At 49.5% G+C, this 17,109-nt stretch overlaps 1 protein-coding gene, 1 non-coding gene and 1 pseudogene across 2 annotated transcripts in view; 2 read left to right on the top strand and 1 right to left on the bottom strand.

Annotated features, from left to right (window-relative positions):
* PRRC2B (proline rich coiled-coil 2B) overlaps positions 1-9,280 on the top strand; it is a 58,958-nt gene extending 49,678 nt beyond the window's left edge. The window contains exons 26-31 of the mRNA XM_004375771.2: positions 524-651; positions 1,216-1,456; positions 4,417-4,593; positions 5,317-5,408; positions 7,685-7,766; positions 9,095-9,280. Coding sequence (XP_004375828.1) covers positions 524-651; positions 1,216-1,456; positions 4,417-4,593; positions 5,317-5,408; positions 7,685-7,766; positions 9,095-9,229 — 855 coding nt within the window. The 3' untranslated portion in view covers positions 9,230-9,280. The remainder of the gene's footprint in view (positions 1-523; positions 652-1,215; positions 1,457-4,416; positions 4,594-5,316; positions 5,409-7,684; positions 7,767-9,094) is intronic.
* Positions 3,453-3,538, top strand: LOC111820457 (small nucleolar RNA SNORD62). Its single transcript, XR_002824006.1, has one exon. It is a non-coding gene; the product is annotated as a small nucleolar RNA SNORD62 (small nucleolar RNA).
* A 3,762-nt stretch (positions 9,281-13,042) lies between the features above and the next one.
* LOC101346569 (uncharacterized) lies at positions 13,043-15,132 on the bottom strand (annotated as a pseudogene).
* Between the last annotated feature and the right edge of the window lie 1,977 nt (positions 15,133-17,109).

The following is a 17,109-nucleotide window of genomic DNA, read 5'->3' on the forward strand; positions in this document are numbered from 1 at the left end:
TTCTTCCCTTTCCATATAAAGTTAATGATTAGTTTTTCCATCTCTTTGAAGAATGTTGTTGGTATTTGGATCGGGATTGCGTCGTATTTGTAAATTGCTTTGGGTAGAATTGTCATTTTCACGATGTTGAGTCTACCTATCCATAAAAAAAAAAAATCCTAAATACTGTATTACTTAGTTTTGCAAGGTTTTAATCTTCATGTAACTGGATCATACTGCATGTATTCTGTGTGGACATTTTTCATTCAGCATTGTCTTTGTGAAATTCACCTCTATTGATGTGTAGCTAGGGTTTGCTCTTGACGTACAGAATCCAAGTATAGGAATATACTGTGGTTTGGGGTTGTTACCAATTTTTTGCTGTAGGCTTTGTCCCAATAGCAAGGGAAGCACAGGAACAACATGATCAAATTTGCATTTCGACAGCGTTTCAGCTGCCATGCGGAGAGAGGCCAGGGGAGGTGGGGTGGTGGGGCAGCAACAGAGAGGGCGTTGCAATTACCCGCCTGGTGTTCGTTCACAGGCTGCCGCTGCCCAGCAGATTCCAATTTCCCTTCACACGTCTCTGCAGGCTCAAGCTCAGCTTGGACTGAGGGGGGGGCTTCCTGTCTCCCAGTCTCAGGAGATCTTCAGCTCCTTACAGCCCTTCAGGTGAGCTCAAGGGTGGGCTTAGGGAGCTGGTTTCCTGGCAGCTTGGAACCAAGGCGTTCAAACCCCAGTGGCCTTTTTGATGCTCCCTTTGTTCTAGTGTTGCTCCTTGCTCCTCAGCGTAGGGGGGTGATTATGTCACTTCACAGTTATTAACTGTGAGATAGGAGAGGCCTTAGACCTGACTGAGGCGGTGGGCCTTGTTATTTCCTTCCAGGTCCTCTTCCCTCCCCTGTCCCCTTTTCCTCCCACCTCCCCACCACCTGTGGCTTGCTCTTTTCAGTGTGCTTTTGGTATAGCAAACGTTTTCTCGTACTTTGTTCAGCCTGGGTGCCCATGTGTTTAATCCAGTAATTCTCAAACTATGGTCCCTGAACCAGCAGCATTAGTACTATCAAGAAACTTGTTATAAACGTGAAATCCCCATCCCTTACTTTCCAAATCAGAAACTCTGGGGGTGGGCCTGGCAATCTGTGTTTCCCTCTGGAGATTATGATGCCCACTCAAGTCTAAGATTTACCAGTGTGCTCATCCACCTGATCCCAATCATCTTACTGGCTTTTGCAGATCTCAGGTGTACATGCACCCCAGCCTGTCGCCGCCCAGCACCATGATCCTCTCTGGGGGCACAGCGTTGAAGCCTCCCTACTCGGCATTCCCAGGCATGCAGCCTTTGGAGATGGTGAAGCCCCAGTCGGGCTCCCCCTACCAACCTATGAGTGGAAACCAAGCCCTGGTCTACGAGGGCCAGCTTGGCCAGGCTGCTGGTCTGGGGGCCTCCCAGATGTTGGACTCCCAGCTCCCACAGGTCAGGAATTCAGTCTTTCTCACCCAAAAACACTAGGCCTTTTTCGTTATGACTTTGTTTTTCCCTTTTATCTGCTCTTTTCTGTGTGCTAACTTACCATGCCGTTTGTAGCCACTGGGACTGGTCCCAGGCTGCTAGAACCTGGGCTAGGTCCTCAGCGTCTTCTGAATAGTGCCTTTACCTCTCCTCCCTCACTCCCCTAACCCTGGCTTTCCCCTAGGAACACTGCTTCTCTGCAGCCCCCTTACATGAAGGCCCTTTGTCTCTCCCAGCCCTTGAACTGTAGGGCCTGGAGATGGGGGTCAGTATCCTCTGCATACTCACGGATACTTCTAGACCACTCCCCGTACCTTCTCCCTGCAACCCTCAGTTTTGAAGCCCATACTGTCAGACTGTGCCTCACTATCCCTCCATGCCACTATGAACTCCATGTCACTAAATCCAGCATGTGATCCACACTCTTGTCTCCCTTGATCTGTTGTTTGTTTGTATTGGTTCCTTTGAAGGTGGCTGCCCTCACTTGGCCCCCGGCCCACAGCTCTTTCCACTCTACTCCTGCTCTAGTCCTTGGTGGTTCCATATCCATGTCGATGACCCCCAGGTCTTTGTCCCCATGTACCCAGTTCTCAGCCCTGTGACCTCTCCACCAGTGTTCTGGTCCACCCAGCCACCCACTCTGTTCCCACTGTAGTCCAGACTTGATCATGGCCAACAGCTGTACCTCTTCCGTAGCAATCTCAAGTTTAAGGGTCCTACTCAACCTTCCAACTCTGACATTTCTCATTCCCTCTAGTGACCCATGCTTTGATCCCCTGAGACCTACAAACCACCTTCTTATCATCCCTTACCTCTTATAGCCTCACTTCCTTCCTTTTCCATTAGCTCGTCCATCAGAGCCCAGCTTTTCATTCACTCGACAAAATCTTAGTTAAATCCAATCCTGCCTCTGCCATACTGACCTCCCTGCTCCCACCCCTACATCTCCTGCCCGGGTGTGTTGGTGCCTCGCTGGCGACTTCCCCTGATGCTATGGATGAACCTGCTGGGCTCCTATAGGAGGCCAGGCTCCACTTACGCGGCTGGTTTGGCCTTTCTGCCCACTCTGGGACTTTGCTCCAGCTCATCTCCCTGTCTTTCCTGCCTGTCTGCTTGCAGACTTGCTATTAAAGTACTCTCTTGGTGTGGGGACCTCTTTTGACTACATTTCCTGCTGTGGTTCCCCTGCAGGTTTTTTTAAGGACACCAATAAATTCCGTGTTATTTAATCTGATGCTTTATTCTTAATCTTCGTTCTCCTGCCCCATCAGCAGCATCTGACACAGCAGTCACTCCTTCCACCTGAGTCATGTTTGTCACCATTTTCGGGGACATTTCTCCTGGCTTTCCTCCCTAAAATCCCTCCTTAGTCTTCTCTGCTGTTTCGTCTCACCTCCTCAGTCTCTAATGGTTGGTATGCCCCCAGGCACAGTCCTGGGGCCTCTTCTGGGTAACCCTGTTTATTCTCCTGGTTCTACGTACCATCTGTGCTCCAACTACTCCCACATTTATGTCTCCAGCGCAGATCTGTCTCCTGAACTTGAATCTCATGTTTCACTGACTACTCAGTATCTCTACTATGATGTCTGTGGCATCTCAAGCTTAGCCACATGATTTTCCCCATGGTCTTTCTGGTTGTTCAGTCCACGTCATCCTTGGCTCCCTACTTCCCCGACACTCCCATCTGGTCCTTTAGTAAATTCTGTCAGCTGCACCTTAAAGTGTACTCAGAATCCAGCCATTTCTCATCACCTCCGTCCCACCTCCCTTTCCAAGCTACTACAGGCCCTCCTGCCTCTGCTTTTGGGCTCCCACAGTCTGTCCTCAACACAGAAGCTAGGGTGCTCCCTTTAAAATGTAAGTCAGGTCATGCCACACACCTAGTCAGGGCTCTAAAGATAATAGAATTGTCCTCTTCATCCCACATCCCATTGGAGCTCCAAAGAGGAGCTGCCACAAGTCTCGATGATGTAATTCCAATAGATCCTTCTGACCCTTCACTGTGGACTCAATAGCAGGGAGATGAAGAGGAAAGTGACTGAGAGACTGAGGCGGCCCCCACTTATCAGGAAGCCCACCCACCCCAGTCCTGAGAATCTTCCAACCCATCTACTTCTTCTCTCACCTGTCATGTTCTGGACTTTAGAAGTGGTCCTTTGGGCTCTGCGGTCACCTCCCATCCTGTGATAGCCTGCTTCGAAAAGATTCCCGAGGCTCCAGTTTGAACCCTCAATCCCAGAGTCTTGTTTTCTAACACCAGTGGATGCAAAACAGTGAAGGAGTTTGGCGTTTTTCTTTGCTGTGGGGGATACAAAGACAACTTTTCTATATAACTTTCATCTTTTAGGACTTGGCTTCAACATGACTTCCTAAGAAGCCTTCCTGGCCCTTCCTAACTCCCCCTCCCCCTCAAACACAGACACACACACACACACGCACACGCACGCTTCACACTCTGTACTTCACACACGAGCATCATTGCCTCTTGCCATGTCTGGCTGCCCTGCCCTCTTCCCCAGCACACCGCTTTCAGTAAACATTTCTTGAGTGAAGGCAAGAAGGACTGAAGATACGTGCAGCCCTTTGCAGACTCATAGAGAAGATGCAGACTTATGCTGTTAACTCTTTAATGTGTGGTGCATGCTGTCTGGAACCAATTTAGCACTGCATTTATTTTCTCAGCGATAAGACTTACCCCTGCCATTAAGAGTGTACAATCTCTGATAACCGCTCCTGGGCTGTCAGAGAAGTACAGAACCTTCACTGCTGTGCAGGTGTCTCACTTTAATTTTTTAAAACTAAGAATCTGAAGCTACTTATTTAAAAATAGAATATAGTAGCCCTTGGATGCATATGTAAGCAGTGGTTTGTGGCTTTCTCCCCAACATCCATTCTTCCTTGTGACTGTCCCTGTCATCCAGCAGTTAACAATGCCGCTGCCTGGCTCCCAGCTGCCTCTGCCTCGGTACGGGTCTGGTCAGCAGCCACTGATCCTGCCACAGTCCATTCAGCTGCCCCAGGGGCCGAGCCTCTCTGTCGGAGCCCCAAGAAGAGTTCTTCCACCTGGGTCCCAGCCTTCGGTCCTTAACACCAGCAGAGAGGTAAAGATCACTCCATCTTGGTATGGTCCTGGGAAAGGGACCTCATCTTACCAGTCCTTTCTAGCTCGTCAGGACATTCAGATTCTAAAACGTCAGGAACCTCTGGTGGAAATCACCAGTGGTCTGGGATGCCTAGCTCCACCAGACTACCGCTTGTCTGCTTGTTGTGGAGTCCTCTTGGCGTCCCAGATGTCAGGCACCGCTTGGTGTATGTGTAAGACGGTAGCAGAAACAAGCCGGTGTGTGTGTAAGACATGCAGTTGCTGCCCTTGGGTCAACTGGCCAAGGGTTTCGGGAGCTGAGGAACCTTCTGTGGAGCCCATTTCAGATGCAGGTTCTAGAAATTGATCAGTATATCTAGGGGTGAGGTTCAGGAATCTGTATTCTTCACCCGCGCCCCAAGTGATTCTTTTCTGATTGACTTCTGGGGTAGACAGGAAAACCTTCACAGGATGGCCTTCTTGATCAGTCCCCTGTGGTTGTGTACAATTAGCTCTCCCCTGCCCCATTTAAAAGAACAAAAACACGTGATGGTTCCTGCTTCTGAGAAGCAAAACCCTCTTTTGAGCCTGAATTAGGAGGAGGTGCAAATTCCTTTAGAAGATGCCTCTCTGTTTAGGAATTCTCATGGGCACTCACCGGCTCTGCCCAGTGCCGCTCAGTGAGGACCGGCCTGTCTTAGGGCCATGAACTGACAGTTTATTGCTTCTTGGTCTCCTGTAGTCCTCTCAGATGGAGATGAAGGGCTTCCACTTTGCCGACAGTAAACAGAATATTCCTTCAGGAGGCTCTGTACCATCGCCACAGACCTACAGGTAAGAAATGCCCTGGGGCTTGGATACTGAATAGTGAGCATTCGCTGTAGACCTGACTCAGTGGCTCAGATGAATTAGGTGGGGCCCAGCAACTGGGGGAAAGGCTTTGTTGATGCCTGGTCCCCTTTGAGGCTGATGTGAGTCACCGTGAAGTTTCACTGGTGGGGCACACTCGTGTGTTAGTTACCATGGGAAAGCCAGGAATGGAGAGAGTGGTTTTTGTTGTGCTTTTAATCATCATAATAAAATGCCCTGGATTGGGAGAGCTTTCAGAGAAGGTAGAAGAAAGAATGGCTAATGTTTTAATTGGTGTCAGGACCAATAATGACTACTTAACAGCTTTGTCACCAAATTAAAAAAAAGGACTCACTGGCCAATGAGGCACATCCCTGCCAGGGGGGAGAGTGACCTTTCCCAGGGAGTCTTGCTTCACCTGATCTGGCCCCCAACCCCGCTGCCAGGGGACTTTTTACTGCTAGGCTTGTGGTGCCATTGCTTAAACAGCACCAATGGCATGCTCCTTCTGTGTCTGTCTCCAGCTCTGGTGAGTGTCCCAGGTTCCCTTAGCATGATTCAGAAGTGGCTTTGTTGAACCATGGCAGAGAACCCCTTGTTATGCTCGTTTTTTTCATCCATAGGAATGTGTTGGGATGGGAAAGCAGTGTGCTCTGGATTTGGGCCTTGAAGGTTCTGTACAGTCGACTCTTATTATATGTGGGAGGTTCCCTGGGAACCCCCTCCTGTTTTGCAAATGAGTAAAAAACATATATGACCTGCAGTGCCTGTGATAGGTTAATGCCGCAGCTCCAGGACGCGGGCAGGGCTGCTTCATCAATCGAGGGGCACTCTTTCAAATCGACTCTCCTTTGCCTGCGAACTGTTCTTGCAGTAGTCTCTCTACCCCATGGCTCTTTGAATGTCAAGGCTGAGTCCACCTCTATCACCTTCATTCCACACTTCCAGAGAACAGGATTTTTGTGACGTTTTCCCCCATTTCATCTTCTTTTGTGTTCTTATTTTCACTCCCTGGGCTTTAGTTTGTTGTTGTTTTCCAACCATATTTTTCACATAGGCCAAAACAACAATTTACATGAGAAAGGCATTTAGACAGCAGCGCAGGACAACGGGTACAATTTGGAAGAAAGGAGGAAGCTCCTTGTGCTTCAAGTATGAACAGATACTGTAGTTCCCCTGCTGCCAGCAGCAGACTCTGTAACAACAGCTGACTACAGAGCCTTCCCCAGCGAGGCAAAATCCAGACGATGAAAGCGCATTTAACAAGAGTCACCTGTGTTCACTTGATGTAGGATAGGCCACAGCTTTCTTCTCTGGAGAATATTTAGAAAATAGAAACCTTCATTGGTAGCCTTTATTTTGTTGGTGTTTGGTGGGCGGGTGCGCGTAGGGCTTGGGAAATTGGGATATGTTTTAGAGCAGTGTTTCCCAAAGTTTCTAGAAGCAGGACTTCTGAGACATGCCCTGCAAAAAACACGTTTCCTGGTCACGTTCCTGGGGAGTACTCTATCCAGTACAGCTGGTTGGAGAGTAGCAGTCCTGCAGTCAAGAGTCCTGTTTCACTTTGTATAAATAGCATTTCTCAAGTTTTTTGACCACTGAACCTTTTTTCATGTGGCACCTGATTAACATCCCTGGGAACTAGTGGTCAAGTGGAATACATTTAGAAGGATGTTACAGATTTTTGTTCCCTTTTATCTCCTTCCTACCCCCTCCTAAAAGTGATAATTAGAAAAATACCCAGCATGATTCTGGTTTAGTATCAAGTTTATAGATCTTAGCCTGAGGCACTGCATCATGTTGGTGCAGACCATCAAAACCCTGGAGATGGTCAGTGTCTGTCCGCCCACAGTAGAAGTCCAGGTAGAGGCAGTCAGCGTCCGTCCTTCCATAGTAGAACAGAAGTCCAGGTACAGACGGTGAGTGTTCGTCCGTCCATCTGTAGTAGGACAGGTCCAGATAGAGGCCATCAGTGTCTGTCCAGGTAGAGTTCCTCGGCCTCTCCTCTCCCTTTGGTACATCCTGTAAGCTCTGTGTTTGAGGTGCTAAGGTAGACAGTGACTACTGCCCCTCCCCCCTTCTGCATTCTTGGCTTTCTTAGGTCTTTGTTTTTCCATCTGGAAGGTCTACAGACTGCCCAGAGTAAGTGCCTCTGGCCACAGGGGCCCATCCTTCCTCATGCCTCCTCCGCGTGCTAGGCTTTGATTCCGTTTCTGTGGTGACACATTGTGTATTCTCACCCCTGCCTTTGGTTTTTTCAGGCCTAGCTCTGCTAGCCCCAGTGGGAAGCCCTCTGGATCAGCAGTTAACATGGGCTCTGTGCAGGGACACTACGTTCAACAGGTAGAAGATGGCTTTCCAGATCCTCCAGCCCGGGTCACTTAGGCCTGTCTCCAAGCGCCAAAAGAGAAGGGGCTGTCCAACCTATTTTTGAGTGCTGCTTTTATAAAGAGCGACATGCCCTAGTGGTTAGATCATGGAACCAGGAGCTGGGCAGCCCGAGTCCCTCCTGGTGAAGGCATTTCTCCTCTTGACGGGCGTCTGGATCCTTCCTTCTCTGCAGAGAAGGGAGGATACTGATTCCTCTGAGGAGGTGATGCCAGAAGGTGTACTACCTGTAGCAATGTTGGGCTGAAAAGGCGCTCTGGGAGACCCGGTTAGGTCTGTGGGTTAGCTGTAGAAGCCGGGGTGTGTGTGTGTGTGCGTGCATGTGCTAGCTCTAGTAAGTGGCGTGTCTTGTCTTTGTCTTGGCTGGGTGGGATTAAGTGTTTTATAATAAAAAGAATTTTTCAGTGTCTCTTCCGTCAAGCACTGTTCTCTTCACTGATACCCTAAAATAAAACTGGGGTCCCAGAGCTCAGAAACCTCAGGCGTAGTTTTTTTAATAAAAGAGCGGTACTGGTTGGTGAGGTGGAAGGTTGACTGGTCTCATTTCACTCCTCCTTTTTGGGTTCCCCTGGAGGGTGCTACTTGAATTTCATGGGATGAGCTGCTGAAGCTTTCTTCTGGAGTTCAAACCATTGTATGAGGGGCAGAACCGTGTGTTAGTTCCTTTGGCACACTCCACTCTGTAGGACAGCAGGTTAATGGAACCTTGAGTGGGAAGCTAAGAGGTCAAACGTGGGCCCTGGGGAAGGTTTCTACAAAGTGGGAGTCATAAGGTTGACTGAATAATGGTCAAACATCTGGGAGATCTAAATCTGCCCAGAGACACATCCCACCCCCGACCCCAGTCCCCTAAGCAAGTTTTTTGGGCTTCAAAACTTGTAGGATGCAGTTGATCTACTTGGAAGTGCTTTTTTGCGTGTGAGGCATGGGGCGCACTGATTTGAAAAGATTCTTTCCATTGGCCTTGGGACCAGAGATGCCTTAGTCCTGGGAAGCTGCCACTCCTGCAGAGGCCTGTGGGCATCACTGGGTGCTTCCTGGAGGGAGCAGTGTCTTCCTACCTCTCCAGTCACTGAAGTCAGACCCGCTGGAAGGGAACAGAGCAGTCACATGCCAGTTTCACTTATTTAGGCAAGTTATTTCTAAGTCCAGTCCTTCGGCCAAAGGATGGACTTCTCAGGGTAGCTTTTCCTCTGCGGAGCAGGAAGGAGTTGGTGGGAGCTATGTATCCAGTTGGATGTTTCTGCATTAGGTTAACTTTTTCCTCACTCATCTGTCCAAAGGCAAAACAGCGAGTGGATGAAAAACCCAGCCTGGGATCTGTGAAGCTGCAGGAGGCCCCCTCAGCTGCCTCCCAGATTAAGCGAACCGGAGCAATCAAGCCTCGGGCAGTGAAAGTGGAGGAGAGCAAGGCCTGAAGGTGCTCGGCCACCACCACCGCCTCGCCCCTAGATGAAGACAGTGCTGCCACTTGGCCTCAACAGTATCAGCCAAGTATCGACAGCTGGATACTTGGAAATCTCACCAGATCCATCGTCCAACCACCTGGCCCGGTCTGAGAGAGAGATCTCCCTTCTCTTCTCCACTCCTGAAAGCTCCATTGTCCAACCAGCTTGTACCCGTGGATATATGGCATTGACCTGCTTGCTTTAATATGAAACAAACAAAAAAGCAAACGACTCCTTCATTCTCATCTTCTCCTTTCCACCATGACTGTGGAGTGACTCAAGCCTTTTGTGCAGTGCAGATTAACCCCTCCTTCCTCGTGCTCCCCTCCCACCCTGCCCTGCTCCTCATGGCCAGGGCGCTTTCTCCGCAGTGCTGCCCTTCCTGCCCCTTTCCCGGCTCCAGCCCACCCTCACGGTACCCAGACACAGTGGTTTGGCAGCAGGGTCGTTTTGAGTTTGAGGCTTTTTGTTTTTAAAAGCAACTATGATTGTTATGAAAGGGAAAGGAAAAGAAAACAGAAACACAAGCTCTGTATAGCTGAACTTTTATACAAGTTCTTCACCATCCTCTCCCTCATCACCCCTTCTGTCACCAGTGGTTTCCTTTAACTCCCTCCCGTTTATTTGGAGACATCACTGCGATACCATAAGAGATGACGCTTAAGAATGCGTCCCCTCCCTATTGGGTTAGCCTTGGTTGGTTAACCTTTGAGATTATTTGCAAAAAGAAATGGAGGTTGTTTAAGGCACTGATCATGAGCATTTTTTGATATTCATGTATGTGCTTTGGAAGCAGTGGTGTGAGCAAAGCGGAAAGTAGGTCGGTGTCTCAGTCGAGCTCCCACCCCTAGTCCTGTGACCCCAGGGGACTTACAGGCAGCCCCATGAAGCTGATGGTGTTTTTAGCTTAAAAATTACACAGAATTTTTGTCCTGGACTCTTCTGAAGCCAGCTGATACACTGACCCTAGGGACATAAATCATGGAAATGCAAAATCCCTGGTGTTTTCCACAGTTTGCCAGGATGATGAGAGCTGACAGGACCCACAGGCCCCATCAGCATGCTCTGTTTTGGGGTCTTTCCACCACCCAGTCCCTTGGGGGCTGCTGTGTTTTCATGCTTGCTTCCTTTCCTTGACAGTTTCCATATATAATTCACTTTGCTTCCTTCTTCCTGAGCCTGCCTCTTTCTCCTCTGCGTCCTCCCATCTCCGCTTCTCACACAGCTCATCCCTAAAAACGAGATTCATCTGTATAGTGACAGGAGTACCTGGACCGTTTGGGGGTTGAAACGGCAGCAAAGGTGTGTGGTCTACAAGGCTGCCGAGAACTTTTCTTTTTTCCTTTTCTTTGCTCCCAGCAGCAGACCCAGGTTATTGGGACCGAGGGACCTGGGCTGGGCAACACGTGTCAGTCTCATGGGCCTGTACAGCTGGGCAGGCCTGAGGCGAGTGGTCACAGAGCTGGCCATGGTTCAAACACAGCCTGGACAGCCTCCAAAAAAAGGCAGCGTCTTAAGTCTGTAAAGTTTCCTCTAGTGAAGTTTTTGTGTGAGTTGTTTTATGCCCTTTTTTAAAAAAATAAGAAACAGAAGGAATTTGTCCTGAATTCTATCATCCCAAGGAAAAAGGGAGGGGAAATTTCAAGTTTCTCAGATGCTTTTTAGAGTAACTAACTGACCAGCAGTCTACCTGCAGGAGTTGCTGCAGGCTATCCTCTGGTGGTTCCAAAGGAGACCAGCTCAGAAAACATGCCGGACAGGGACTGGGACATGGGGAGGAGCTTGGTGTCACCGGGCACGTGACAGCGGCTCAGCGTCTTGAGTTCTAAGCTCCACATCTGTAGTGTGGCAACTCCTTTCCTCCACCCCCTGTTCCCACAGAGCATGGGGAAAGACACTTCTTAGGAACTGGTAAAGTAACTTTGTTGTTGTTCTTTACCATTTTAAAGAAGTTCAGGGAGTGAATAATCTCCCAGCAAAGAGTGCTGGGATCTCTCGTCCTGGGTACCATCTGGGGAAGGGGCAGTTTTATTGAAAGATGCTTTACTGCTTAATTTATAGCTTTAGCAACTCCTCTTTTTGCCTTTACCTTCAGACCTTCCTTCGTACTGTCTTATCTTTTTTTTTTTTTTTTTCCTCTCCTTCTTCTTTGCCTCACAAAACTTTATTCATGAGTCCCTTCTCAAAGGACTGCTCACTTGGCATTACCAGCACTCACCTGCCTGGTGTCTCTCATCTGCTCTTCCCGTCTCCCCTGTGCTGTGGTGAGCCCTGCCCTGACCACAGCTCCTCACCACGCCCACCCTGCCAGCATTGCCAAGCTACCCCTGAATGAGTCTGGGTCTGCTGAAGCCACACAGATTCATCTCTGCCTGTACACTTTAAAATACGTCCAAGACCCACTCACACCTGATTCCGGTGCACTTATTTGTCAAAGAAAAACAGATTTTCTTCTCATTTGAAATTCAACAGAACAGTCCTGGATGCTGTTACAAACTCAAGAAGTACATGTCAGGTGCGCCTGCAGTCAGAATGACAGTACTTCTGTTTGAGAAAAGAAAATAAAAAGGTTGCCTGTTCTCCAGCCCTTTTCTCTTATCCTATAATTCTCCCCCTCCTCTCTTCCCCAAATAAAAACAAAAAAAAACACTAGAATTTATTTATATGTATTGATGTTGTAGGTCTAGGTGAAAAAAAAAAGTAAATGTTTCACTGCTCTATTTATATATAATGTCTGAATTATTCTGTGCAGGAAAGGCCAAGATTTGCATGTGAAGTTGAGTGCGTTCACCACCTCCGTGTGACTTAAGCTGCGGTCTCCTCCCCGCTGAGATACAGATTTTAAATTAGACTTTGTAGGGGCTGAGGGCATGACTGTGGGCCTCTGACACCCCAACCCCTTCCTTTGTCTGATTAATTAAATGCAGTTTTTTTAGTGCAGAGATGTTTTAAGGTGCAATATCTCTCCTCCTCTCATGTGGTTTTAGAGCTAAGCTCAAGGTAATAGGACTTAGGGTCTTGTTTTGGTTCCAAGCCCCCATCCTCAGGGTGCAAATACATGCAGAGGCTTCTGCCAGGAGGCCATGGGGCCTTTGGGGGAACAGGTGACGGCCAGCACTTAACCTATTCTGCTGCTGAGACGGGTGGGGGGCACATTTGCTTGCTAAAAACACCCTCCTTGATGCAGCTTTGCCCTGGCCACTGAGGTTGCTGTCTGTTGCTGGGCAGCCAGCGCCCCTGCAGCAGTGTGTGTCCACCGTTGACTACTCAACCCAGTGAAATGCCGGAGTGGGGGGTTGTGTATCTGAAGGGTGCTGCCCACCCACCGAAGACCTCTATGCTAGCTGCGTTTGGTCGGGTTTTCTTTACTGTTGCTTCCCCCTTTCTATTCACATGGTTATTGTTCTGAAATCTGGAATTAATATGCTTCTGGCTATAGGTTCCTTAAGGGGAAGGAAAAGGGGTGACTTTAGTACACATTCAGAAAAATTGGTTCAGTTCCAACACTGTGGTTATTCCAGGGATATTGGAGTATTTTGTCATTAAATACAGGCATCAGTTCTCACCAGCAATGCCTCCTGTACTTGTGGGTGGTTAATGATGGAGTTTTTGACTGATGCTCAGAGCCAAGGAGACTGTGTCAGGAACCGGCCTGCTGAGGCAGTGTGCGGCAACTCTGGAAGAGCCCTCCTCCCTGCTGTTTGGTTCCCCTCCACCAAATAGTTGCATGTGGCCGCTCAAATCTGTTTTGTCCCTTTTTACTTCTTGCAGAGCAAGCCTGGGTTACAAGGTCCGTTGGAAATGGCCTTTGACAACCAAGGACGCTAGGGTGTTTGTGCTTTGTTGTGTTCTGTGATGAATGGGAAACAGACTTCCAGAAAGCCAGCTTTCCTCTGAATGTGAGGTGGGCCTAAGACAAATAGATCCTCCAGGACAGGAGTGGCTCGAATGCTGGAAACAGAGATGAGCTCTCTGGAAACCCCACTGTGACCCAGCTGTGCTGCCCACCGGGACCACCAGCATGTACTTGGCTACAGTGGTCTTCCAGGCACATCAGACCCACTGCTCACCCATTCCTCCACCCCAGCTTGATGGCCACGAAGATGGTAGCCGTGTCCCCAGCGCCCCATCTTCAGCATGTTACGAAGCCTTGGAGTGGAAGTTTCTATTAAGGCTCTGTGTGGACAACTTCTTCCGTTGTTTAAAGGGGATTCTGTACTCTAAGCTTTTAACCTCATGCCTTGCATAGTAAAAAGGGTTTGGGGGTTTTTTGTTTTGTTCTTGAGAGGGATTCTTGTTTGTTTCCTTTTGTTACTGTTTATTTTGGCCTTTCCTCTCCTTGTCTTTTCATGTAGACCAGATATTTGAAAGGGCAGACGATGGCTTAAAGTGTAATGTGCAACTTGTTTATACATTATTTTTTGGGAACTTTTACCTTGGATGGGAAATTGAATCATGGATTCTCCAGGCCCAGTAGTGGCACTCACCCTTTGCCCTTTCACCCAGGTTCAGTACCTATTGTTTCTCCTTTCAAATATGTGATTGTACTAGCTCTTTCCATATGAAAGAATTCTCCTTATTTAAATAAAAAAAAAAGTTAAAAAAAAAAATAAAACTGAACATGCTTTCTCAGGTTGCGTGTCCCTTGTTTCTCGGTCATTTGACTGGAGAGACTTACAGATGAGAGAGTTTTAGTTTTGCAGACAGTGTACCTGGAAATTAGGGAGGAATAACTTGGCTGAGAGGTCCCTGAGTGGAACAAACATTTTGCACTCAACTACTAACCTAAAGGTTGGCGGTTCGAACCCATCCAGCAATACTTTGTGATCTGCTTCTGTAAAGACTGCAGCCAAGAAAACCGCATGGAGCAGTTCTACTCTGTAATGCATGGGGTGCTATGAGTCAGCATCTGCTTGACAGCAGTGGGTTTAGTTTGGTCTGTACTTCGTTGCCTTAACTTAATGACCAGGGGAGAGAAGGGACTGAAGCCCATGGTTGAGGTACGTCTTTAAAATGTGTTTGTATCCACCACCCCCTACTGTCTAGGCACATTCTGCAGGTAGCAGAAGCAAGTGAGTTATGTGATTACAAGGATGACCTTGAATCCTTTCTCGTGAAATGGATTTGTCTGCAAATTCCACCGGCTTGAGCTGGCATTAGTTACCAGTTCCCATGGCACACCTCAGGACTCATCCAACACCCCCTCCAGGGGTCAGAGGAGATAAGCACTTGGTTTGCCTTGTGTTGTTGCTGCTTCTAGTTGTGCCTTTTGCAGGAAGCAGTGGAGGATTATGCTGCACTTTGGGGTGGGGAAGAGGGATAAGCCACGCATGGGGCAGTGAATGGAGGTGTTGAATCAAGAGCTTGGATTTGGGATCAGGCAGTAGCTCTCAGTTCTGCCATCTCCTAGCTGAATGAAAGACATTCCACCACTCTGAGTCGTGATTGCCTTAACCATAAAACATAAAACCGGATTCTCACGGTATCTACCTCATGGCATAGTGAGTATCCAAAAAAGTCATGGGGGTAGCATTTAGGACTGTGCCTAGGACTGGGTGTGCAAGTAAGTACAACCCCGTTCCCATGGGGAGCCCAGGTCCCCCAGGTTCCTCTTGAACCTCGTGGCTATGAGGGAAAGTCGAGGTTTGGCATGGGCGGCTCTCAGCTGTGACAGCCATACCCATTTCCACAGATTGACCGACTTCAGGAGGGAGTGGCAGTGAAGGAGGCTGGGCCTGAGGTTGAGTGCCCCATGGGATGTGGGCTCTGAATCCCTAAGCATGCACTGCTTGCCTGAGGACACAGAAGGCTGAGAGCCTGCCCCACTCCTTCCTGGGGACGAGGGACCCTTCTGTCACTGATGATCTCATTTGCAGCCCAGAACCCAGCCACAGGCAGCATGTGCTCCCCAGCCCCAGGCCCAGATGAGCCCCTGACCTCTTAGCACACTGAAGGACCTGGGTGAGTCATGAGGGGTATATCAGAACCAACCTTCAGTACAACCTTAAATGGCTGTAGATGGCATCTAATGCTAGAATATGTGGGAAAAAAATTTGCAGACAGTAACCATAATTCGTGTTATTACATCCACAGTCTCTTTTTTGTCCATGTGTATTAATATACAAATAGACGAGGTGATCAGGAAGGGGGTGAGGTCTGGGGAGAAGGGTGATCCATCAGCTGAGTTGTGTTCCTGTCAGCTAATGGCCCTGGGTGCCAATCATTCTAGTGAAAAAATTAAGAAAAATGCATTAACTTAAAGAAAGGTCTTGTGTCGGGCCCTTGAAGCAGCTGGTGAGTGATGAACACCAGGAAGGCACCGCGGCTCGGCAGGGAGTAGGAGTGACGATCATGCCAAGTGTGACCTGCCAGTGAGACGTTCTGGGGATATGCCCAGAAGAGGTTGGGTTGACCCAGCTGGAGAGAGAGACTTGGAACGTCCTAAAGCCGCTGCACGTGGGGGAGGCCGCTCGGGATGCGGAGAGTGGCCCTACCCCGGGCTTCGGGTGCAGTACCTCAGCGGCGCACTCACCACATACGTCTATCTTAAATGCCCGTACCCTGATCCTGCCTCTGCTAGGGAATTATGTGCAAGTGAACACTGCACTGACGTTTGTTAGCCAAGTAGCTAGAAACTGGTTCATCCAAGCAGAGAACTTTGGAGCAGACACTTTAAAAAGTAAATCTGTATGTTCTGACGTAGGAAATAGATCTCCGTGCCATACTGAGTGAAAAAGAAAGGAGTAAAATATGCATATGATTCCATTTGTGGTTTTAGAAAGATACACCTGTCTAATATCCATAGAAATGTCTGGAACATCAAAGCAGCGAACAATCATAATCTCAGGAGAGGGAGGGCCTTCCTTTTCGTTTTTATACCCTTGAAGCTCCTGTCCAGTATGGCACCAGTGCGCAAGCGCACCGCGCCCATTCGGCTTCGCAGACGCGGCGAATCGAGCGTCGAGCAGGACCTTAAGCAGCCCGAGTGCCGAGTGGCCCAGGAGTCCGCGCGCTGCGACAGCAACCAACGGTCGGACTCCCAGGCTGTTCAGAGGCGCGGCCAGGCGCGGGGAGCGGCTTTGCGGGGACTCGGAGAAAAGCAAGTACGTTTAGGGGCGCCGGGGACGAGAGCCCAGTCGAGGCTCGGGAGAGTCAGTGCGGGACGCGCGTGCGCGGCCTGCGGACAAGCGGTGACTGCGGATGCCCCCGTCCTGCCGGAGTAGGGGGCGGGGCCGGGGGCAGGTGCAGCCACCGGGTCAGAAAGAGGGCACTCCGGGCAAGTGCAGCCTTGGGTTGAGAATGGGGGCGCCCGGGGTGAGATGCAGCCTTGGGGCGGGAAGGGGAACGTCCAGCGCAGATACAGTCTGTGGGAGAGAAGAATAGCGTCTGGGACAGATGGAACCCTGCAGCAGTAAGGAGGCCCAGGGATGGATGCCGCTTTTAGTAGGAAAGGGAAAGGAAGGAGGTGTCTGGGAAGGTGAAGCCACGGGGCAAGAAAGGAGCCCAGGGTCAGATATAGTGGGGGGTTAAGGAGGAGGGGGGCGAAAAGTGCCGGAACCCGTGCATCCACAGAGAGGGAAAGGGAACGCTGGCGGCAAATAAAGCTTTGGGAAGAGAAGCTAGTGGCCAGGAGTAAAAGTAGCTTTGGCAAAGGAAGGGAGTCCCAGAAGCTTGATGTAGCCTTGGGGTGAGAATGGGGTGCCCAGAGGCAGACGCAGCCTTGGGAAAAAAGGGGGCACCGAAGGGCAGATGAAGTCTTTGGGAAGGAAGGTGGGCCGGGTCAGATGCGGCCTGTGTGAAGGAAGAGGAGTGACTGGGAGGTGGGGAGGGCATTTCTGGGGCAGATGAAG

Source organism: Trichechus manatus, unplaced genomic scaffold, assembly GCF_000243295.1.
Source record: "Trichechus manatus latirostris isolate Lorelei unplaced genomic scaffold, TriManLat1.0 scaffold00038, whole genome shotgun sequence".
Classification (NCBI taxonomy): Eukaryota; Metazoa; Chordata; class Mammalia; order Sirenia; family Trichechidae; genus Trichechus; species Trichechus manatus.